At 39.1% G+C, this 17,070-nt stretch overlaps 1 protein-coding gene across 9 annotated transcripts in view; it reads right to left on the minus strand.

Moving 5' to 3' along the window:
• Positions 1 to 5,207: 5,207 nt before the first annotated feature.
• LOC131137771 (glutamate receptor 3) overlaps positions 5,208 to 17,070 on the minus strand; it is an 84,686-nt gene continuing 72,823 nt past the window's right edge. For 3 of the 9 annotated variants that reach the window (XM_058086021.1, XM_058086026.1, XM_058086025.1), the window contains 4 exons: positions 14,453 to 14,700; positions 8,912 to 9,026; positions 6,275 to 6,523; positions 5,208 to 6,188 (listed from right to left, as the gene is read on the minus strand). In XM_058086021.1, the coding sequence (XP_057942004.1) occupies positions 6,278 to 6,523; positions 8,912 to 9,026; positions 14,453 to 14,700 (609 nt within the window). In that variant the 3' untranslated portion in view covers positions 5,208 to 6,188; positions 6,275 to 6,277. Of the gene's footprint in view, positions 6,189 to 6,274; positions 6,524 to 6,546; positions 9,027 to 13,783; positions 13,899 to 14,452; positions 14,701 to 17,070 lie in introns of those variants that run through there. The other 6 variants (XM_058086020.1, XM_058086024.1, XR_009131973.1 and 3 more) reach the window with 5 other exon arrangements.

Here is a 17,070-nt window from a genome sequence, read left to right on the forward strand (position 1 = left end):
AGCTAAGTTTGTGTGTGGTGTGTGCAGGAGAGAATTCAGGAGAGAATTGTTACATATCTTTTTTTTATTTTATTTTATTTGTGCAAATATATGAAACATTACATTGCCTTTCTTACATCAATCAAAATATTTTCCATACTTTCCATTATTTATATTTGTATTCAGCTATCTGATCACAAGCCCAAAAGGAGTAGGCTGAAGCAAAAGCTTATAAATGCCTACCCCTTTTCGCAAGATATAATCATGTTCATACCACTGTCTTGTTTTCCCCTGTTATTATTATCATTGTAATATTATTATTGTTATTATCATTATTGTTGTAATCTTTATCATTATTACCTTACATTATTACCATTTTCATCATTATAGTTAACAATTTTTAGATTTTTTTTTAAATTATTTAATTTTACAGACTTCATTGCTTCTTGTAGAGTGCTGTATCATTCCATCTGTTGTTTTCTTTTTTATTTATTTCTTTTATTGTCAATTGATTAGCCCACTTTTTTGTAACATTTACATATCATTTTCTGGATTGCATGTGTCTAATCTTGTGCATTAAAAAACAAGCACTTAAGACTGTGTCTGGGCAGGTGACCAACCCAAACATCAGTTTCCTCTTGTTGAGCCCTACCTGAGGTATCTCAATGAACATCAAGATTTAACTCTTGGAAAACCCTCAGTTGACCCCAAACAAGGATCTATCCCCACTGCTAGGCCAATCACTTCAGGTCAGGCGGAATGTCACTACTGCCATATAAAAGGTCACATGGTCCGTGACTGTCCTGTTCACCAAGGTGGTTGCCTTGCTGAGAGGACCCATAATCAGTGGGCCTTTATTTGAAGAATTTGAACCTGTCAAAAGAGTCGTTTAAGCCCTTTACCTCGGAGATGATGCTAAAAATCTATGATGGTTTAGTGAACCTTTGTTTGGATTCTGGTATTGTCTCTGGACCTGTCCAAGTCGTTGTCAGAGATGGTTTTCCTGCTGAGGGAATCTCTTTTCTCCTCGGAAATGGTTTGGCAGGTGACAAAGTCACAGGTGATGGATGTACCAAACCCCATAGTGACTGAAGTTCCTATGATTGAAAGGGATGAGGAGTTGGACTCGTGCTACGGCCAAGAGGGAGGCTGATAGCATTTGTTCTGAAAATGTTCAAGACCACACTTTGGATTTGTCTGAAATGTTTTTGTGTGGTTCTGATTACCCTGAGTACCCTGATTCTTTGGGGGGGCTTGCACGGTGATGCTGATGGGGAAAAAGTTGGATGAAAACCCCTGAGTGTGCTTTACGTTTGGACGTATCATAGGTAAGCACATCTGAAGTACCGTATTTTCCCGACTACAAGTTGCACTTTTTTTCATAGGTTGGCTGTTCCTGCGACTTATACTCCAGAGCGACTTAGAAATGAAAAAACTGTTCATGTTACATAAACACTGGACACCTATTCTGTTTATTTTTCTGTTTATTTTTCTGTAGCTGAATAACCATTGTGTTAGCATATCTTACACCTATTCAGCCTGTTCTCTATTCTTTTATTTTTATTATTTATTATTGCCTTCCATGAGGACGTAATGTCTGTTTTGGTCAAGTAGTTAAAGTAAATTACCCGCTAAAAATGCGACTTATACTCCAGTGTGACTTATGTTTGTCTTTTTCTACCTAATTATGCATTTTTGGCCTTGTGCGACTTATACTCCAGAGCAACTTATTAATGAAAAAACTGTTTGTTACATAAACACTGGACACCTTTTCTGTTTATATTTCTGTTTATATTTATGTAGCTGAATAACCATTGTGTTAGCATTGTGTTGTGTTTTGGTCAAGTACTTAAAATAAATTACCCGCAAAAAATGCGACTTATACTTCAGTGCGACTTATTAATGAAAAAACTGTTTGTTACATAAACACTGGACACCTTTCGTGTTCATGTTTATTTTATTTTTTATGTAGCTGTTCTCTATTATTTTATTGTTAGAACTTGCCTTCCAAGATGACGTAATGTCTGTTTTGGTCAATTAGTTTGGAAAATAAATTACACACAAAAAATGCAACTTATGTATGTTTTTTTCTACCTAATTATGCATTTTTGGCCTTGTGCGACTTATACTCCGGAATGACTTTTAGTCCATAAAATACAGTATTTACAAGGCAATACTGAAATGTCTCGTAAGTAACTCATTGCTGAACAGGAAAAAGATGACTCCTTGGCGTTCCTGTATGTGGATATCCGTTCAGAAGAGGAATGTGAGGAGGTCCTGAAGGGAAACTTTAAAAGGGATGGTGTTTTGGTGAGGAAATGGCAGCCATGTGCCCAGAAGGAAGTTGCAAAATCCGTTGTATTCCAACACCACTTTGTCTTGAGATACTGCATCTGGCACATGCCAGTAGTATGGCTGGCCACTTTGGGGTCAATAAAACACAGATTGATAGAGTTTTATAAAATTTCTTCTGGCCCGATCTGAAAACAGATGTTAATAAATTTTGTAAGTTGTGTAAAATTTGCCAGTTTACTGGAAAGCCCAACCAGCAAGCCTTCAGCAAAGTGCTGGTGGACTGTGTAGGCCACGGGTCTCAAACTCGCGGGCCACGGTCCGCACACGGCCCACGCAAGTTTGATATGGATGCTGTATGGTATCATGTACCCAAAAATGGCAGATTAAAGCTGTGTGCACACCAGACACTATTAACGCGATCAAGCCCGCCTGTTTTGCTTTTTCTCTCATCATCCATGACTGAGATCACCACCGTCACTGTGCTGTACTGCTCTGAAAGTCCCAAGCTCATTTCTATCATTCCTGGGTACATGATCTATCATTCCCTCTGGAGGCGCACGGAGCTCGGCCGGTTCCAACGCTTCTTACCGGAGCTCCACCTGGTCGAGGCGGCTTCTAGCAGTACTTCATGCTCAGTTTGAGGACCTGCTAGCTCGGGTTAGTGCCAGGATTTCCAGGCAGGAAGCCAACTCCAGGCGCTTTATTTCAGCTGTGGTTAAAGTTACCACGCTGCTCTCAGATGGAGTACGATGCTAACTTGCTAATTGGGTCAAATTATGACGTTCCTTTAATGTTCATGTTAAAGGTTTAATAACTGTTAATACTGTTCATTTCAATCTGGAAAAAAATATATTTTAAGTTTTATTATTATTTTATTTATTTCTGATTGATTTATTTTCTTTATTCTTGATTTGTTTATTTATTTATTTTTATCTTATTTTGTGTAGAAAAATTAAGATAATTGAGAACAGTGGAATGTTTTTCTTGTGGAAAACCGGAACCAAAGCACTGAAAAAGTGTATAGCAGAAGCAGGTTTTTTTATTTTTATTTTTTTCTCTTTTTAATAAATGTGTGGGTTTTTTTTTTTAAACCTGATGCGGCCCAGCCTCACCCAGACCCTAGCTCCAGGGGCCCCTGGGTAAATTGAGTTTGAGACCCCTGGTTTAGAGTATTGGCTATTCAAATTGATGATTTGGACTCGATATGGTTTTGTGCCCGTTCAATCATCTTCAGCCATGTGGATGCTTCTCCAACATTATTTTGGAGATATTGGAGTGGAAGTTTGTTTATGTATTTGTCGACAAATTTGTTAGATTTGTTGTCTTTTAGGGGGGAGTCGTTAGGAGTTTTTTTCCCACAAGAATGAGCTTGTTCGTTAGGAGCAAGTGGAAGCACCTGTGGTGTCTACTCCCAGCTGAAGGTCATGAAGGTCATTGTAATTTATTAAAAAACAGACAAATAAATAGTTTCCCATAGTGCCACTTTGCTATGGTCTCTTTCTTCTTGCACTCCAAATATTGGTGTAAACCCACTCATTCATTGTTTGATTTCATTCTCTAGTACCATATTGGTTATATCCCGTATTTCATTGCAATATACCCTATTTTCTGGGCTATAAGTCGCACAAGGCCGAAAATGCATAATTAGATAGAAAAAAGCATACATAAGTAGCACTGGAGCACAAGTCGCATATTTTGTAGGTAATTTATTTTCCAAACTACTTGACCAAAACAGACATTACGTCCTCATGGAAGGCAAAGTTCTAACAATAAAATGTTATGAGTTTTGTTTGTTTTCTTCCCACAAGAATCAGCTTGTTTGTTAGGAGCAAGTGGAAGCACCTGTGGTGTCCACTCCCAGCTGAAGGTCATGAAGGTCATCAGCAGGGCAGGGCGGGTATATAAGGAGCATTTGCTGATCACTTCTGTTGTGACTCTCTTGGTATTTAGTGACAATAAACTATGCTGTGTGGGATTTAGTGTTTTGGCTTTTGGCCTTCCTCTGGTCCACTGATTTCCACTCGTTTCTTTAACTGGGTTTTTTTGTTCTATCATTTAATAGACTTAGTGGGTGGCAGGAAGAATTCATATCCCCCTGCCACCTTTTAGAACCCAAGACCCAGGTTTGATTTACATGCAGTTTAGGTTTGATTCCCCCTTAGCAACCATTATTTCACCAGTTTGTGTTCTACTTGTGTGGGGAAACATAACAAAAAGAATAGAGAACAGGCTAATAGGTGTAAGATATGCTAACACAATGGTTAATCAGCTACACAAAAAATAAACATGAACAGAAAAGGTATCCAGTGTTTCTCTAACATAAACAGTTTTTTCATTAATAAGTCCCAGGAACAGCCAACCTATGAAGAAAAGGGTGACTTTATATATATAAACATATATATATATATATATATATAGGCAATACGGTATATTGAGTCCCGGCAAAATTATCAAGTTCATTTTCATTTATTATTGTGCCAATAAGACATTTTTCTGAATGAGAAATCAAGTTTTAATCTAGCGACACCCAAGTTATTTAGCCAACACAATGTTTGGGTGTATTGATGATGATTATGATAGTAACTATATTGACAGTTACTATGGTACCCATTATGTCATTGTATGGTCGTATCACCTTGTACTTCGGTACGAGGTACATTATTAAAAAAAAAACAAAAAACAAACAAACTGTATAATGGAAAGCAGGAAGTGAACAAATGTAACAGTTACTGATTGTAAAAGTACCAGATGGAGGGGTAGGATTTAATAAGCTTTGCTTCTTCCTACTCCTTTTGGACATGTGGAACTGTGAACTGATTATGTGATGCACTCAATTGTAATCTGATGCATGTTCAAATGAAATTAAACCATTACCATTAATCCCATCATTTCTAATTCAGCAAATCCCACACACCAAACAGTTGCAACTTTGATATAATATAAAGCAGTTTTTATTAAGGAAATGTAGTAAAATCCATTGTATGTGACCTTTCTACAGAGGTCCACTGTGCCCATGCATGCATCTCTCATGGTTTGAGGTACAAATGAAGTGGCAAAAACAAAACAAATCAACCAAAAATACTATTGGACACTTATTAAAGAAAAGTATGATAATGCCAGCTAGACAAAGAAATGTATAGGCCGTTGTAGTCTCTTCTTGTGAAGTTTGTAAAAAGTCTATTTTTATAAACGCGTGTTGGCCTCTGTACTGTACAGCTCAACGTCTGCGTAACGCAGAGACACGCAAAGCGCCTCACAATCCATTAAAAAAAGCCAAAATGTTTCAATAAACTGCTGCAGATTGTGCATCTACAAGAGTACAACGTGTAAACCATAAGCGCAGTTGAACATTTGACATCACATAAGAAGAAGGGCTGATGAATTGTCTCTACAGGGCTTTTGGATTCTTCTTCAACACAACATGGCACTAAGTGGTGGCAGGTGGAACACATCAATCCAGTCTTTTAGCACTTTTGCCACTTCGTTGTTGATCTTATTCATCAAACTGGAAAAATGACACTGAAAAGTCTTATAGTAAAACAAGAAAATGACTTCACTAAATAGAACATTTGTACAACTTAAGCTCCACCACAAAAATATGTCTGTAAAAGCATTGAAATCAGTCCCAGGGGATGTTTTCCGTTCCAAATCCTGGCTTGTGATTGGTCCAAATAGAAAAGCCAACATCCCGGTTGGTTTTACAACTGCCAGGACGCTGAATGCTCCGTAAGGCACTACGAGAGGAACCACAACCTCTGTGGTCCTGTCGCGTCTTGGCGCTGTGTTAGTGTGACCATCCTTGCAAAAAGTGCCTCCCGCTGCGGAGTGTTGGGGGCAGGGGGAAGAGGGGTCACACACACAGTGGTCCTTCCCATCCGGATGCACCGCTGGGAATTTGGCACCTATTTCCTTCTCTGTCCGACATAATTGATAAAAAAAATGTACATAAGTTTGAATTGCATTGGATATGAAAGATAAACACAGCAACTAAATGCCTTACCCTTTATATTTTGACACTCTCCGTCCCGTACACATTGTAGCCTTCACGATACGTGGCAAAATTCTGGGAGTTTGCCGGAGGGGCTGGCTTAAAATTTTGGGCATTTTTTGCCAACTTGAGTCTTTTGGTCTCTTGCCGAGACTTGTAGCAAAACTCTATGAGCGCTACGGTCATAGCCAGGCCCAGCCCCCCCACCAGAATATAGAAGACCCCTGCCACGTTGCTCAGGCTTAGTGCACTTGTCTTGTCCTGGGGGAGGTAAAGACCACTATTCAGGCTTTTTTGGAACGGGTGCTCTGATGCTGAAAATACTGTTACTTCCCTAAACTGCCTACATAAAATGCCCTGTTGGGGTGGGGATGGGGTGGGGGGGATGGGGGTCAACTGGGACAAAGTCAATGTATCTACTTTCTTCTTCTACCTAAGCGCTAGGAAGGTGAATGCAGAGAAGTCTGAAGGCTGCTGCTTTGCTCTAAAAGGAAGGTGGTCGTGGTCGTACAGGTCTACGTATTAAACCCTCATTCGGCTAGCTCAAAACTAACTGCATTTGCACAAGCACAAACCATTTTGCTGCTATTAAGTGCCAAACAATAGTGCTCAAAGCCATTTCTTTTATTATTAACGCATGTGCCTATTTTGCATGAAAATGTGAGCTTGGTGGCTTATTACTATGCTATTACAAGACTAACGTTCAGATAATGTGACCTTTACTAGCTTACTACTGTTTGTCTGACATACAACACCTGTGGTACTCTTTAGCTTGCTAAATACAACTATCTGGTTTATTACTGCTTTATAACATCATTACTACTATTATTCTCACAAGATTTGACCTATGGTACTTTTCATAACATTATAACCATAACATGAGCATGAGATTATTACTACTCTACTACATTGTTATTACTATTACTATTACTACTAAGTCACACTGGTTCGAATATCAACCAATAGTTACCACAGGGGTGGGCAAACTACGGCCCGGGGGCCACATGCGGCCCACCAAGCGTTTGAATCCGGCCCGCCAGTTGCTTTCTAAGTAACTTCAACTTTTAACATACAAACTGGCAACATGACTTGCAAGTCGGATGTCTGATTTAGTAAAAAATAAACAACAAAACTGTCAAATTAAATGACATAGTTTGATGTGGTGTGATGTTTAAAGTGCTCCTAAAAAAGGGACATGAGAACATACAACTGATATAGGATAACACTTTTACAGATAAAATTAGACAAATAATTCAAGGAAAATGATAAGCATAAAATAGTGTGTGTGTGTTAAATATATGTTCTGGCCCCCCAGACAATTTTGTTAACTCAATGCGGCCCTCGAGTCCAAATATTTGCCCACCCCTGAGTTACCATGTTAAATGTGTACTGCATTACTATAGGATTAGTATTTCTAAGAAGAAAATATGACCTCTTTTGCTTGTTACTACTTTATTACAGTTATTACTATGATAAAGTTCTCACACAAGTCACCCTGGCTATTATTATTATTGACCAATAGTTACCATGCTAAATGTGTGCCCATTGGTTTATTACTACTGTGTTAAAATAGGATTAGTATTTTTTAAGAAAATTAGTATTAGTATTTTTATAAGTATTAGTATTTTTATAAGAAAATGTGACCTCTTTGGCCCGTATCTACTTTATTAAATTATTACTATTATAAAGTTGTATCTCACTAGTCACACTGGCTAGAATATTGACCAATAGTTACCAAGCTAAATGTTCCCATTGGTTTATTACTACTGTATTACTATAGGATTATTATTTCTAAGACAAAAATATAACCTTATTAGCCTGTTACTGCTTTATTACAGTGTTATAACAGTCCATCTAAGTGATATGACAATCACCCGTTGCTGTCTAGCAGGCTGAGGATGCGAAAATGTGAGCTTACTTGATTATTGCTATTTGTTTTGGGTGTTTCTTACTGGCATGACACCTTTCGGAAGCCTAAACTGTTCCATGTGAGCTCACTGGCTCATTATACTTTATTACACAGTTATTATTATTTCATCCTATAAGAGACACAACTATAATAATCCCTTGAACTGAATTTCCACAAAGTAGGACTCCTTCTTTATAAATGGAATATCTTTGCAGTTATGTCATACGACCTTCAAAATGTGTTTTGTAACATTATTAGAGCCTTCTAGACTTGAAGTAACACCCCTATAGTCACATTTACACTGGTGTTAGGGGAATAGAGTGGATACGTATAATCAGAGGGAATAAACAATTTAAGACCGTTTACCTTGTAGGGGAGCAGAACTATTTAAAATACTAAATATTTTCTTATGACTACCTTATTAAATTATTACTGTTTGAAGATGGAGCAGCGCTGCTGTTTACTGTATTAGTCATGTCATTCATATTACACGGCGGTTCAATGAAATAGTCAAATAGCAGCAGGATGGTTGGATTCAGACGTTGATGGCATGGAGTTAAAAAGCTGTGTGTGATCATGCTGTCACTTGATATAACAAATACATCAAATTGTTCTACATGCATGACTTATATGACCATCCACTAACTATGTGTGAAGTGTCGAAGTCAGAGATGTAAATGGACTACTAACTAAGTGTATTTTTTGGCAGTATCAGTATAAAAAGACCTGCAGCGACTGACCTTACTTCCCGAGTCCTTGGTTCCACATTCACCTTTATCGTACCACCATTTGTTTTTCAGCTTGTCTAAGATGCCTTGTTCACTGAGTTTCAATACTGCAAGGTTTACAGGAGTTCTTCACGTGGGAAATAACATAAATAACATTGCATTATGTTATTTTATGTTATTGGACTTTTCAACTACTTGATACAAAGCGATAGGAAGTAGGGTGCTGGCCAAGACATACAGATAGCAAGCAAAGGCTAGAAAGAGAAATACATGGTACAGTATATATACACTGTATGTATAGCTTGTCACCTGAGCCTACAATATGTACCCTAGCGTGCCAGACCCTACCTGTATCGCTTTGAGCAATCGGCACACGCTGATCACAAGTTTGAAGAAGCAGCCGCATGACTTCCTCCAAATGAAATGCACTTCAAAAGCTCTTTATTGCCGAGTGCAGGCTGGGATTGAACAGGAACCCTTTGTTGACTAACAGCAAAACGCAGCTCTTGTAAGCTCATGTCTCACAAAATCAGAGGCAATTTGGTCAGATGGTTTTTGCCATTTCCCAGGGCTGCCACATTCCCAGACGTATTTCCTTATTCCAGAAAGGATGCAGTGTTGGGAATCTAACAGCATCAAATATATTGTGTTCACCACTGAATCTCATTCACACACACACACATGTCAATCACGTCATGCATGATATTAACAGGACGGTTTTCAGAGCAATTTGAAAGGTAAAGTTATGATGATTTAGTACATCAGCCTGGGCAGGCCCTCCCTACATGCACTGTACATGAAACCATATACTGCATATACACACACGAAAATAATATACACGCATATACATATGTGTATGTTATAAATATGACGGAGTATTAGGGCAACATTGAAAAAACATCTGCGAAGATTTTTTTTTTTACATGACTAGTCATAAGTTTACGAGAAAAAAATAACAAAGTTTCAAGTTTTTTCACATAAATTCACGACTAGTTTTTCTTGTAAGTTTACAAGAAAAAAATAACAAAGTTAAAAAAAATTTTTCGGAAATGTACGACTTTAGTTTTTCTTGTAAGTTTACAAGAGAAAAATAACAAAGTTACAAGTTTTTTTCTCAGAAATTTACGACTTTATTCTCATGATATTGTGAGTTTTTTTTCTCATAAATTCATGACCTTGTTGTCGTACTTTATTCTCAAAATCTTAGATCATTTTAATACGCTGACCTTGCCCGAGACAGCGAAGAAAAGGAGGGACTTATGTGATTACTAAGTGAATATTCCGACTTTTTTCTCATAAATTTATGCCTTTTTTTCTCGTAAATTTACAACTTTATTCTCGGAAATGTATGACTTTTTTATCTCGTAAAGTTAAAACTTTTTTGCTAGTAAAGTTATGACATCATTCTCAAAATGTCAGCTTTCAGCCCTAATACGCCGTTGTATATAATATTTTATTGCAGTAGATCACAGCCAATTGAGGAAAATAATGGATGCACCCATAAAATGCCTATTTTTGATACTCTAAACCAGCGGTTCCCACACCGACAAATGCATAAAAAATACAATATCTCCATAGAAATCCAGCCATCCAATTTCTATGATGTTTTCTATATCCTCACAAGGGTCGCGTGTATGCTGGAGCCTATCCCAGCTGTCTTCGGGCGAGAGGCGGGGTACACCCTGGACTGGTCGCCAGCCAATCACAGGGCACATATAGACAAACAACCATTCACACTCACATTCATACCTATGGACAATTTGGAGTCACCGATTAACCTAGCATGTTTTTGGAATGTGGGAGGAAACCGGAGTACCCGGAGAAAACCCACGCATGCACGGGGAGAACTCCACATGTCCATCCACAGATGCTAAATTGAATGGTACAGTATGTACGTTATAACACACCTCTCACAATTACACAGGCATGGACTATACAGTATTGTACTTACAAAATGTGCCGTTACTAAACATCGTCAAAGCATCTTCCTGCTGGAAAATCTTGAATGAACTGACTTGTGAGACAGCGCCCTCTGTTAGAATCATCAGTTGCAGCACTCTTTTTCTCCTGCAGATTGCGCCATCAAACCACTTTCTAGTTAAGTTACGGATAAAAAAAATACACACTATAAAGCAGCATAAAGAAATGCAAAAATACCAGAGTGCAAATGCTCCTGTAGAATATTTGTATAGTAAATATTAGCATTAACATTACGAGGTGCATTATAAAAAAAAAAAAAAAAACCTTAAACTGTATTATGGAAAGCAGGAAGTGAACAAATGTAACAGTTACTGATTGTAAAAGTACCAGATGGAGGGGTAGGATTTAATAAGCTTTGCTTCTTCCTACTCCTTTTGGACATGTGGAACTGTGAACTGATTATGTGATGCACTCAATTGTAATCTGATGCATGTTCAAATGAAATTAAACCATTACCATTACCATTACCATTACCATTATTCGGTAATCAGTAACAAAATTGAATGAATTGCCAGTTGGATGATCCGTACTGCATATCCATACATGGATCACATTGTTTACCCTTCAATCCTCACCTGGCACCTGAACAATGGATAACAATGCAGCACAAGAACAGAATTCTTATCACACAGACATCACTTGTGCTTGTGTTGCAGCCCAATGATGCTGTCATCATAACTTTTACCCTTCAGCTTGTCTGCAAGGCAGCAACATACGCTTCTAAATGTTGAAAAGCGACACAGAGCAACACAATACATGAACAATGCAAACAAAATCGTGACTCTGAAACCCAAATACACACATAAAGGACTACAATAGCTGGTATACTTACGTACGGTATATAAAAGAAAGGTTGTAATTGTTTACATAGCTGGTATGATGATTTGTTACATGTTACAATCAAAGTGTCAGTGGTTGTCACACACAATATATTTCCACCTCGCTGTAAGATTACCCACCAGTGCATGTCTGAAAGTGAAACAAGGACAAAGAAATGTGGCCGCCTCACAGTGCTCGAGGAGACGTCTCGCTTTGCATTCGCACCCCCCCCCCCCCCCCCCCCCCCCATGAGTATCCATATCCTGCTCACTCAGAGAGAAGAGCAAAGGAGAGAATGACATGGATCGATAGACAGCCAAGTTAAGCCCGGTCTCCTCTTTTCCGACATAATGCTGCATGTGAGATTGCTGTGGTGCAAGATAGATGGATCCACGGTGGGACGGGTGTGTGCCTGGTACTGGACATCAGGGGCCTCATTGTGAAGGAAACATAATGCACACAATAAGAAGATGGGGACTTGACAATGAAAATATGACAATACTGTGCAGCAGTCTTATCCTCAGCCTTGTTGTTCCGGTTTTCAATATTAAGGAAATCATTGATAGATTTCAAAAGGAAATGATATTTGTGTGGATTCTTAATCTTGCACTTTTTTGTGCAGCAAGGTGTCATCTATTAATGCTCCTATAGGTGGCGACAACGCTCTGTAGTGCTATTTGAAACCTGCTGTCATAGAAGAAGACCAACAGTGTTAATAGTAGGTGTTGAATGTGTCAGTCCTCTCTCTTGTTGAGCCTTACAAAATGTTGTTTTCGTGGAATGTAGTTATCTATTGAATTGTCATTTTTAGAGGTGCTCGGAATTACCATGCACAACTGGGAATGGTAATGGATTCTTCAGGTTTTCCTACACAGTTGTCCCTGACTACATCATGCCGTCACTCTGTAGTGGGTTTTCACAAATTCATAAATGGTGACTGTAGGCTCCAGCATAGAAAATGGATGCATGGATAAATGATCGCTTTGTATTATAAATGAAATCATACAAATCATACTTATTTTTTGACTAAATTAAGCATTTTCAAGCTTGAAAATAGCTAAATGAACTAAAACACAAAATTGTGAATGTAGTATTCTACACTGGCCACTAGATGTCAGTAATTGTTCAGTCAGACAAGCAACAGATTGCAAGAACAGACAAGATCCACCGCAGGAAGTACGCTGTAGTACGCTAAGATATCTTTATATTTTTGACTAATATATTGTATCTTACTTTTTACATCTACTAAATTGGATAATAAAAATATAAAGGTGACTTTGTGGGTGTTATTTCATGCCTAAAGAGCTCCAATAATGTTAAAAACTGTATTTAGAAGGTTATAAACAGACTGTCTATACCATAACCATGAACATATTTCATTTATTAATATTGAACCCTACTTCACTGGAACCAAATATTATTATAACAAATATAAAGGTGACTATATACGTGATACGTGATTTCTAATTAATACATTTTTGAAAAACTGTGACGTTTTTTTTTAATGTGAAGCCACAATCTTGGAACCACAATATGGTGATGAACGATTGTACTACCGTGAGTGCAAAAGGTCATTGGAACAACAAAGCTGGCGATGACTTTTGCAGAGTGTATACTGTATAACAAAGAGCATGTTACCAATGGGGCCCCTGCTGATGTCCTGCATGGCTTAACCACTTAAGGCACATGTGTGAGGACCCGCCGGAGAGAAGATGTTTGTCATTTGACTCATTAGAATTCTCACGTTTGCCTGTGATGCTTCGTCCCCTCAAGACAACGCTGTTCCCTGAGCACACTGGGGGGAAGGGGGGGTGCATACAGTACGCTGCCAAGATGGAGGTAGAATAAGCTTAAACCTGCCTTGTTGGCATGTGGTTATAAAAAACGGGCAAAAAGGCTTCCCATCTTTCATAGCCACACACCGACTCCCTTGCGTTGCACTAGTAAAGGGTTTCCAGTTGATCACAGTGGCACGATATTTGTCAAAATCAACATCATTTATCCTTAAAAGTTAACTTGACGTGACGTCAGCCTTGCCGATTACTCTACTTGAGGACACCCGACTTTGGTGACATTGAGGCTGACCTTAGAGTCACCTCCCCCGCTGCCGCACTCTCCCTTGTCGTACCACCATTTGTTTTTCAATTTGTCCAAGAGGCCTTGCTCATTCAGTTTTAACACTGCCAGGTTAACAGCATTTCTTGAAACGATAAAACATAACTTGTAAGAAAAAAAGGAACAGGTCCGTGAGAAATCTAATAGTGATAATAATAGTGGTCAATATCAATGGTTCATAGGGGGAGCACGGAAGGGACAAATTGGTAGAGATTTTCACTAGTGTGGAAAAGGTCAAAGAAATACTGAGAGAGGTGGCATGGAGGGTCACATTGTAAGTTAGCAAAGAGGACATCCAGCATGCTGCTCAACATTCATCACATGTTTCTCTCCACTTGCATGTGCACAAAAAAGACAGGAGTTCATTCAGGAGTTCAATTCCAAGCGAAGGCAGCGCACAAACAAGTGGGAGGAAGTGGCTGAAGGGGAGAACGATCAGAGATGGAGGACACTGAAATGATGGCAGAGGTGAAGGAGACAGGAGGAAGCAGACAGACGGAACAGAAGATGGCTCAATGTGTTGGCTGGATTCAGTTATACTGGTCAACAATTCAGGAGGAAGAAAATGAGAAAAGGTGGCATCAGGGTAGGTGGAATACTATAACAACATGGAGCACATTGTTATATTATCCCACCCACCTTAATGCCGAGCCTTTTGGTGTGGCCACGCCGTAGCCTTTAGAGTCGAGGTTGCCGCCCACTTTCATGGTGTCGCACGGCTTCCGCTGCTCTATGTATTCATTCATAGTGGACTCCAGGAGAAAGGCGAACTTGCCCTTCGACTTTCGTACCCGGGAGACCCCGTCGGGTGTTGTCTTGGCAAACACCGACGGTTCCGCTGATTTCATGTATGACCACATTTTTTCATAAACCGCTATTTTGGAGCGCTGCGTTCCAAGGGAAAGAAAGAGAAGAGAGTTAGTCGTGCACTCAGAAGCACTGGCAGTCATAATAATAATACAATACAATACAATGTCACATGGGAAGATATTGGACTATTTTTAATGTGTTTTAAAGTTTTCGATTATCCTAAAATCCTATCCTCACTAGGGTCGCGGGTATGCTGGAGCCTATCCCAGCTGGTACACCCTGGACTGGTCGCCAGCCAATCACAGGGCACATATAGACAAACAACCATTCACACTCACATTCATACCTATGGACAATTTGGAGTCGCCAATTAACCTAGCATGTTTTTGGAATGTGGAAAAAAACACGGATACACGGGGAGAACATGCAAACTCCACACAGAGATGACCGAGCAGAGAAAACAAACCCGGTTATCGTAGCTGTGTGGCCAACATGCTAACCACTCAACGGTATTATAGTCACTGAGGAAAGGATTACTGATACACCTCTGATTTCATTAATGAAGTATTAATTCAACAATATGTTTGTTATTGTGGTTGCAGTTTGCAGTAATATGAGGTATATTTAGTCTTATGTACAGGTTATGAATAAGTTAAATTTCCAGACTGTGATGAGTTTTCATTGGAACTTATTCCTAAATGACCTAAATCACACACAAAGTACACAAGAAGGACATAAATGCAGTAATAAAACCTTCACTGCATCCTTATTCTTCCACCGGCCAGCTTTGTAAATACTTCTCTCGGGTTTACGGACCAAGATTATGTTTTTAATGAATTTACTGGAGTGCATTCGTGACCACCAAATGTCATAAAGCAACAAAATACTTCTCTCTATGCCGCTTGTACTCACGGCTTGCACAATCATGTACTATATTTGACACATATTTTTTACTAGTAAACAAGTAAAAGACAAAAGCAGACGCTCTCTGAAGTACGCAGTAAAATGACATCAGCGTTTGCGGTTCATCCATATTGCCTCTTTTTAAGTCCACAGTTATCAGTCCATTGTATTCCAGCTAATTGAGTGCAGTTAGGTCTTGCTTTGAGGCAGAGACGTAGCGGGCTCTCTGCCAGCTGCCTGAGGTCAGACAATCTGGCAGCACAGCAGAGATAAATGACAGGCCGTGTTCCGACTCGGGCTTAACAGGAGGGAATGACCTCGTCCTTGTCTGCCCCAACCGGCAGGGCACAGCTTGGTGTCACGGGAATTTGTTTCTTATTTTAATTAGTCAGCCTATATATGAAACCTTTTCATTCATGGCGGCTGTATCAGTAAGTAAGCAGGAAATTACTGAAATGAACTGCAAGTGGAAGGAAGTGGAAGCTATCATGTTTTCAATGAAGCATATATTACATCAACATTGCATTAGCACTGTGGCTAAAGTGGCTAGCACCCTTACAATATACAAGAAGCGCTGGTGTGACAAAATGAAAGACCACTAAAGGTGATTCCAGGCCACCATGGAGGCGTTCTTCTCATTACAAGCCAGTGTACCTTTAACACGTTTAAAGGTACTGGGAACGTGGCATTTTGTGTGTCTGTAGCTTTAATGCTAATGAGCTGCACTTGTCGCATAGTTACAGAACTGCATTGCTAACTTGATAAGTCAATTTCAACAAAGTGAGAGTCCTCATTTATAAATTGAATATTTTTTTCTGTTTTTAGAGCCCTCTGGACATGAAATAGCACCCCTATATTCACCTTTACACTCACATTCACTGAAAAAAATAATAATATTTAAACTTACAGCCCCTGTGTGTGTAGGAAACTGAGAGATAGTTAACAGAGCTCTGTTTTTAACATTATTAGAGCCCTCTAGATATTAAATAGCACCCCTATAGTCACCTTTACACTCATTCACTGAAAAAAAAACAAAAAACTTGCAGCCCCTGTGTCTGTAGGAGACTAAGAGATAGTTAACAGAGCTCCCGGCTCATACGTAGGGGTTGAAAGGTGGTATCACAAGGACTTCATGATGTCATGAGACTGTCATGAAACCAACCATGACCAACCAACCAACCAACAATGAGTGCCTCTTCTCTCAAAAGTGAAATTGACACATATTACTGTAAAACATCATTCAAAAGTACATTTTGCATTATAGGGGATCTTTACGGTTAAGGTTATGTCTTCAATACAAACCATTAAGGGCAATATGATTGACATCTATTTGTCATTGCATGGTGTAAACTCCTGAACCGTCTTTCTGTGTATGTGAGACAGCTCACCTTTTTAGCTCGGTTCAATACCACACACACACACACACACACACACCCCACCCCAGGGAGCTGGAGTACATGGCAGCGGAGTGATGCTGCATTAAACTGGGATAATGTGACCTTCTGAATGGTTTGAGCGAGAGGAAAAAAAAACCGAGAAAACTT

Source organism: Doryrhamphus excisus, chromosome 11, assembly GCF_030265055.1.
Source record: "Doryrhamphus excisus isolate RoL2022-K1 chromosome 11, RoL_Dexc_1.0, whole genome shotgun sequence".
In the NCBI taxonomy this organism is placed as follows: domain Eukaryota; kingdom Metazoa; phylum Chordata; class Actinopteri; order Syngnathiformes; family Syngnathidae; genus Doryrhamphus; species Doryrhamphus excisus.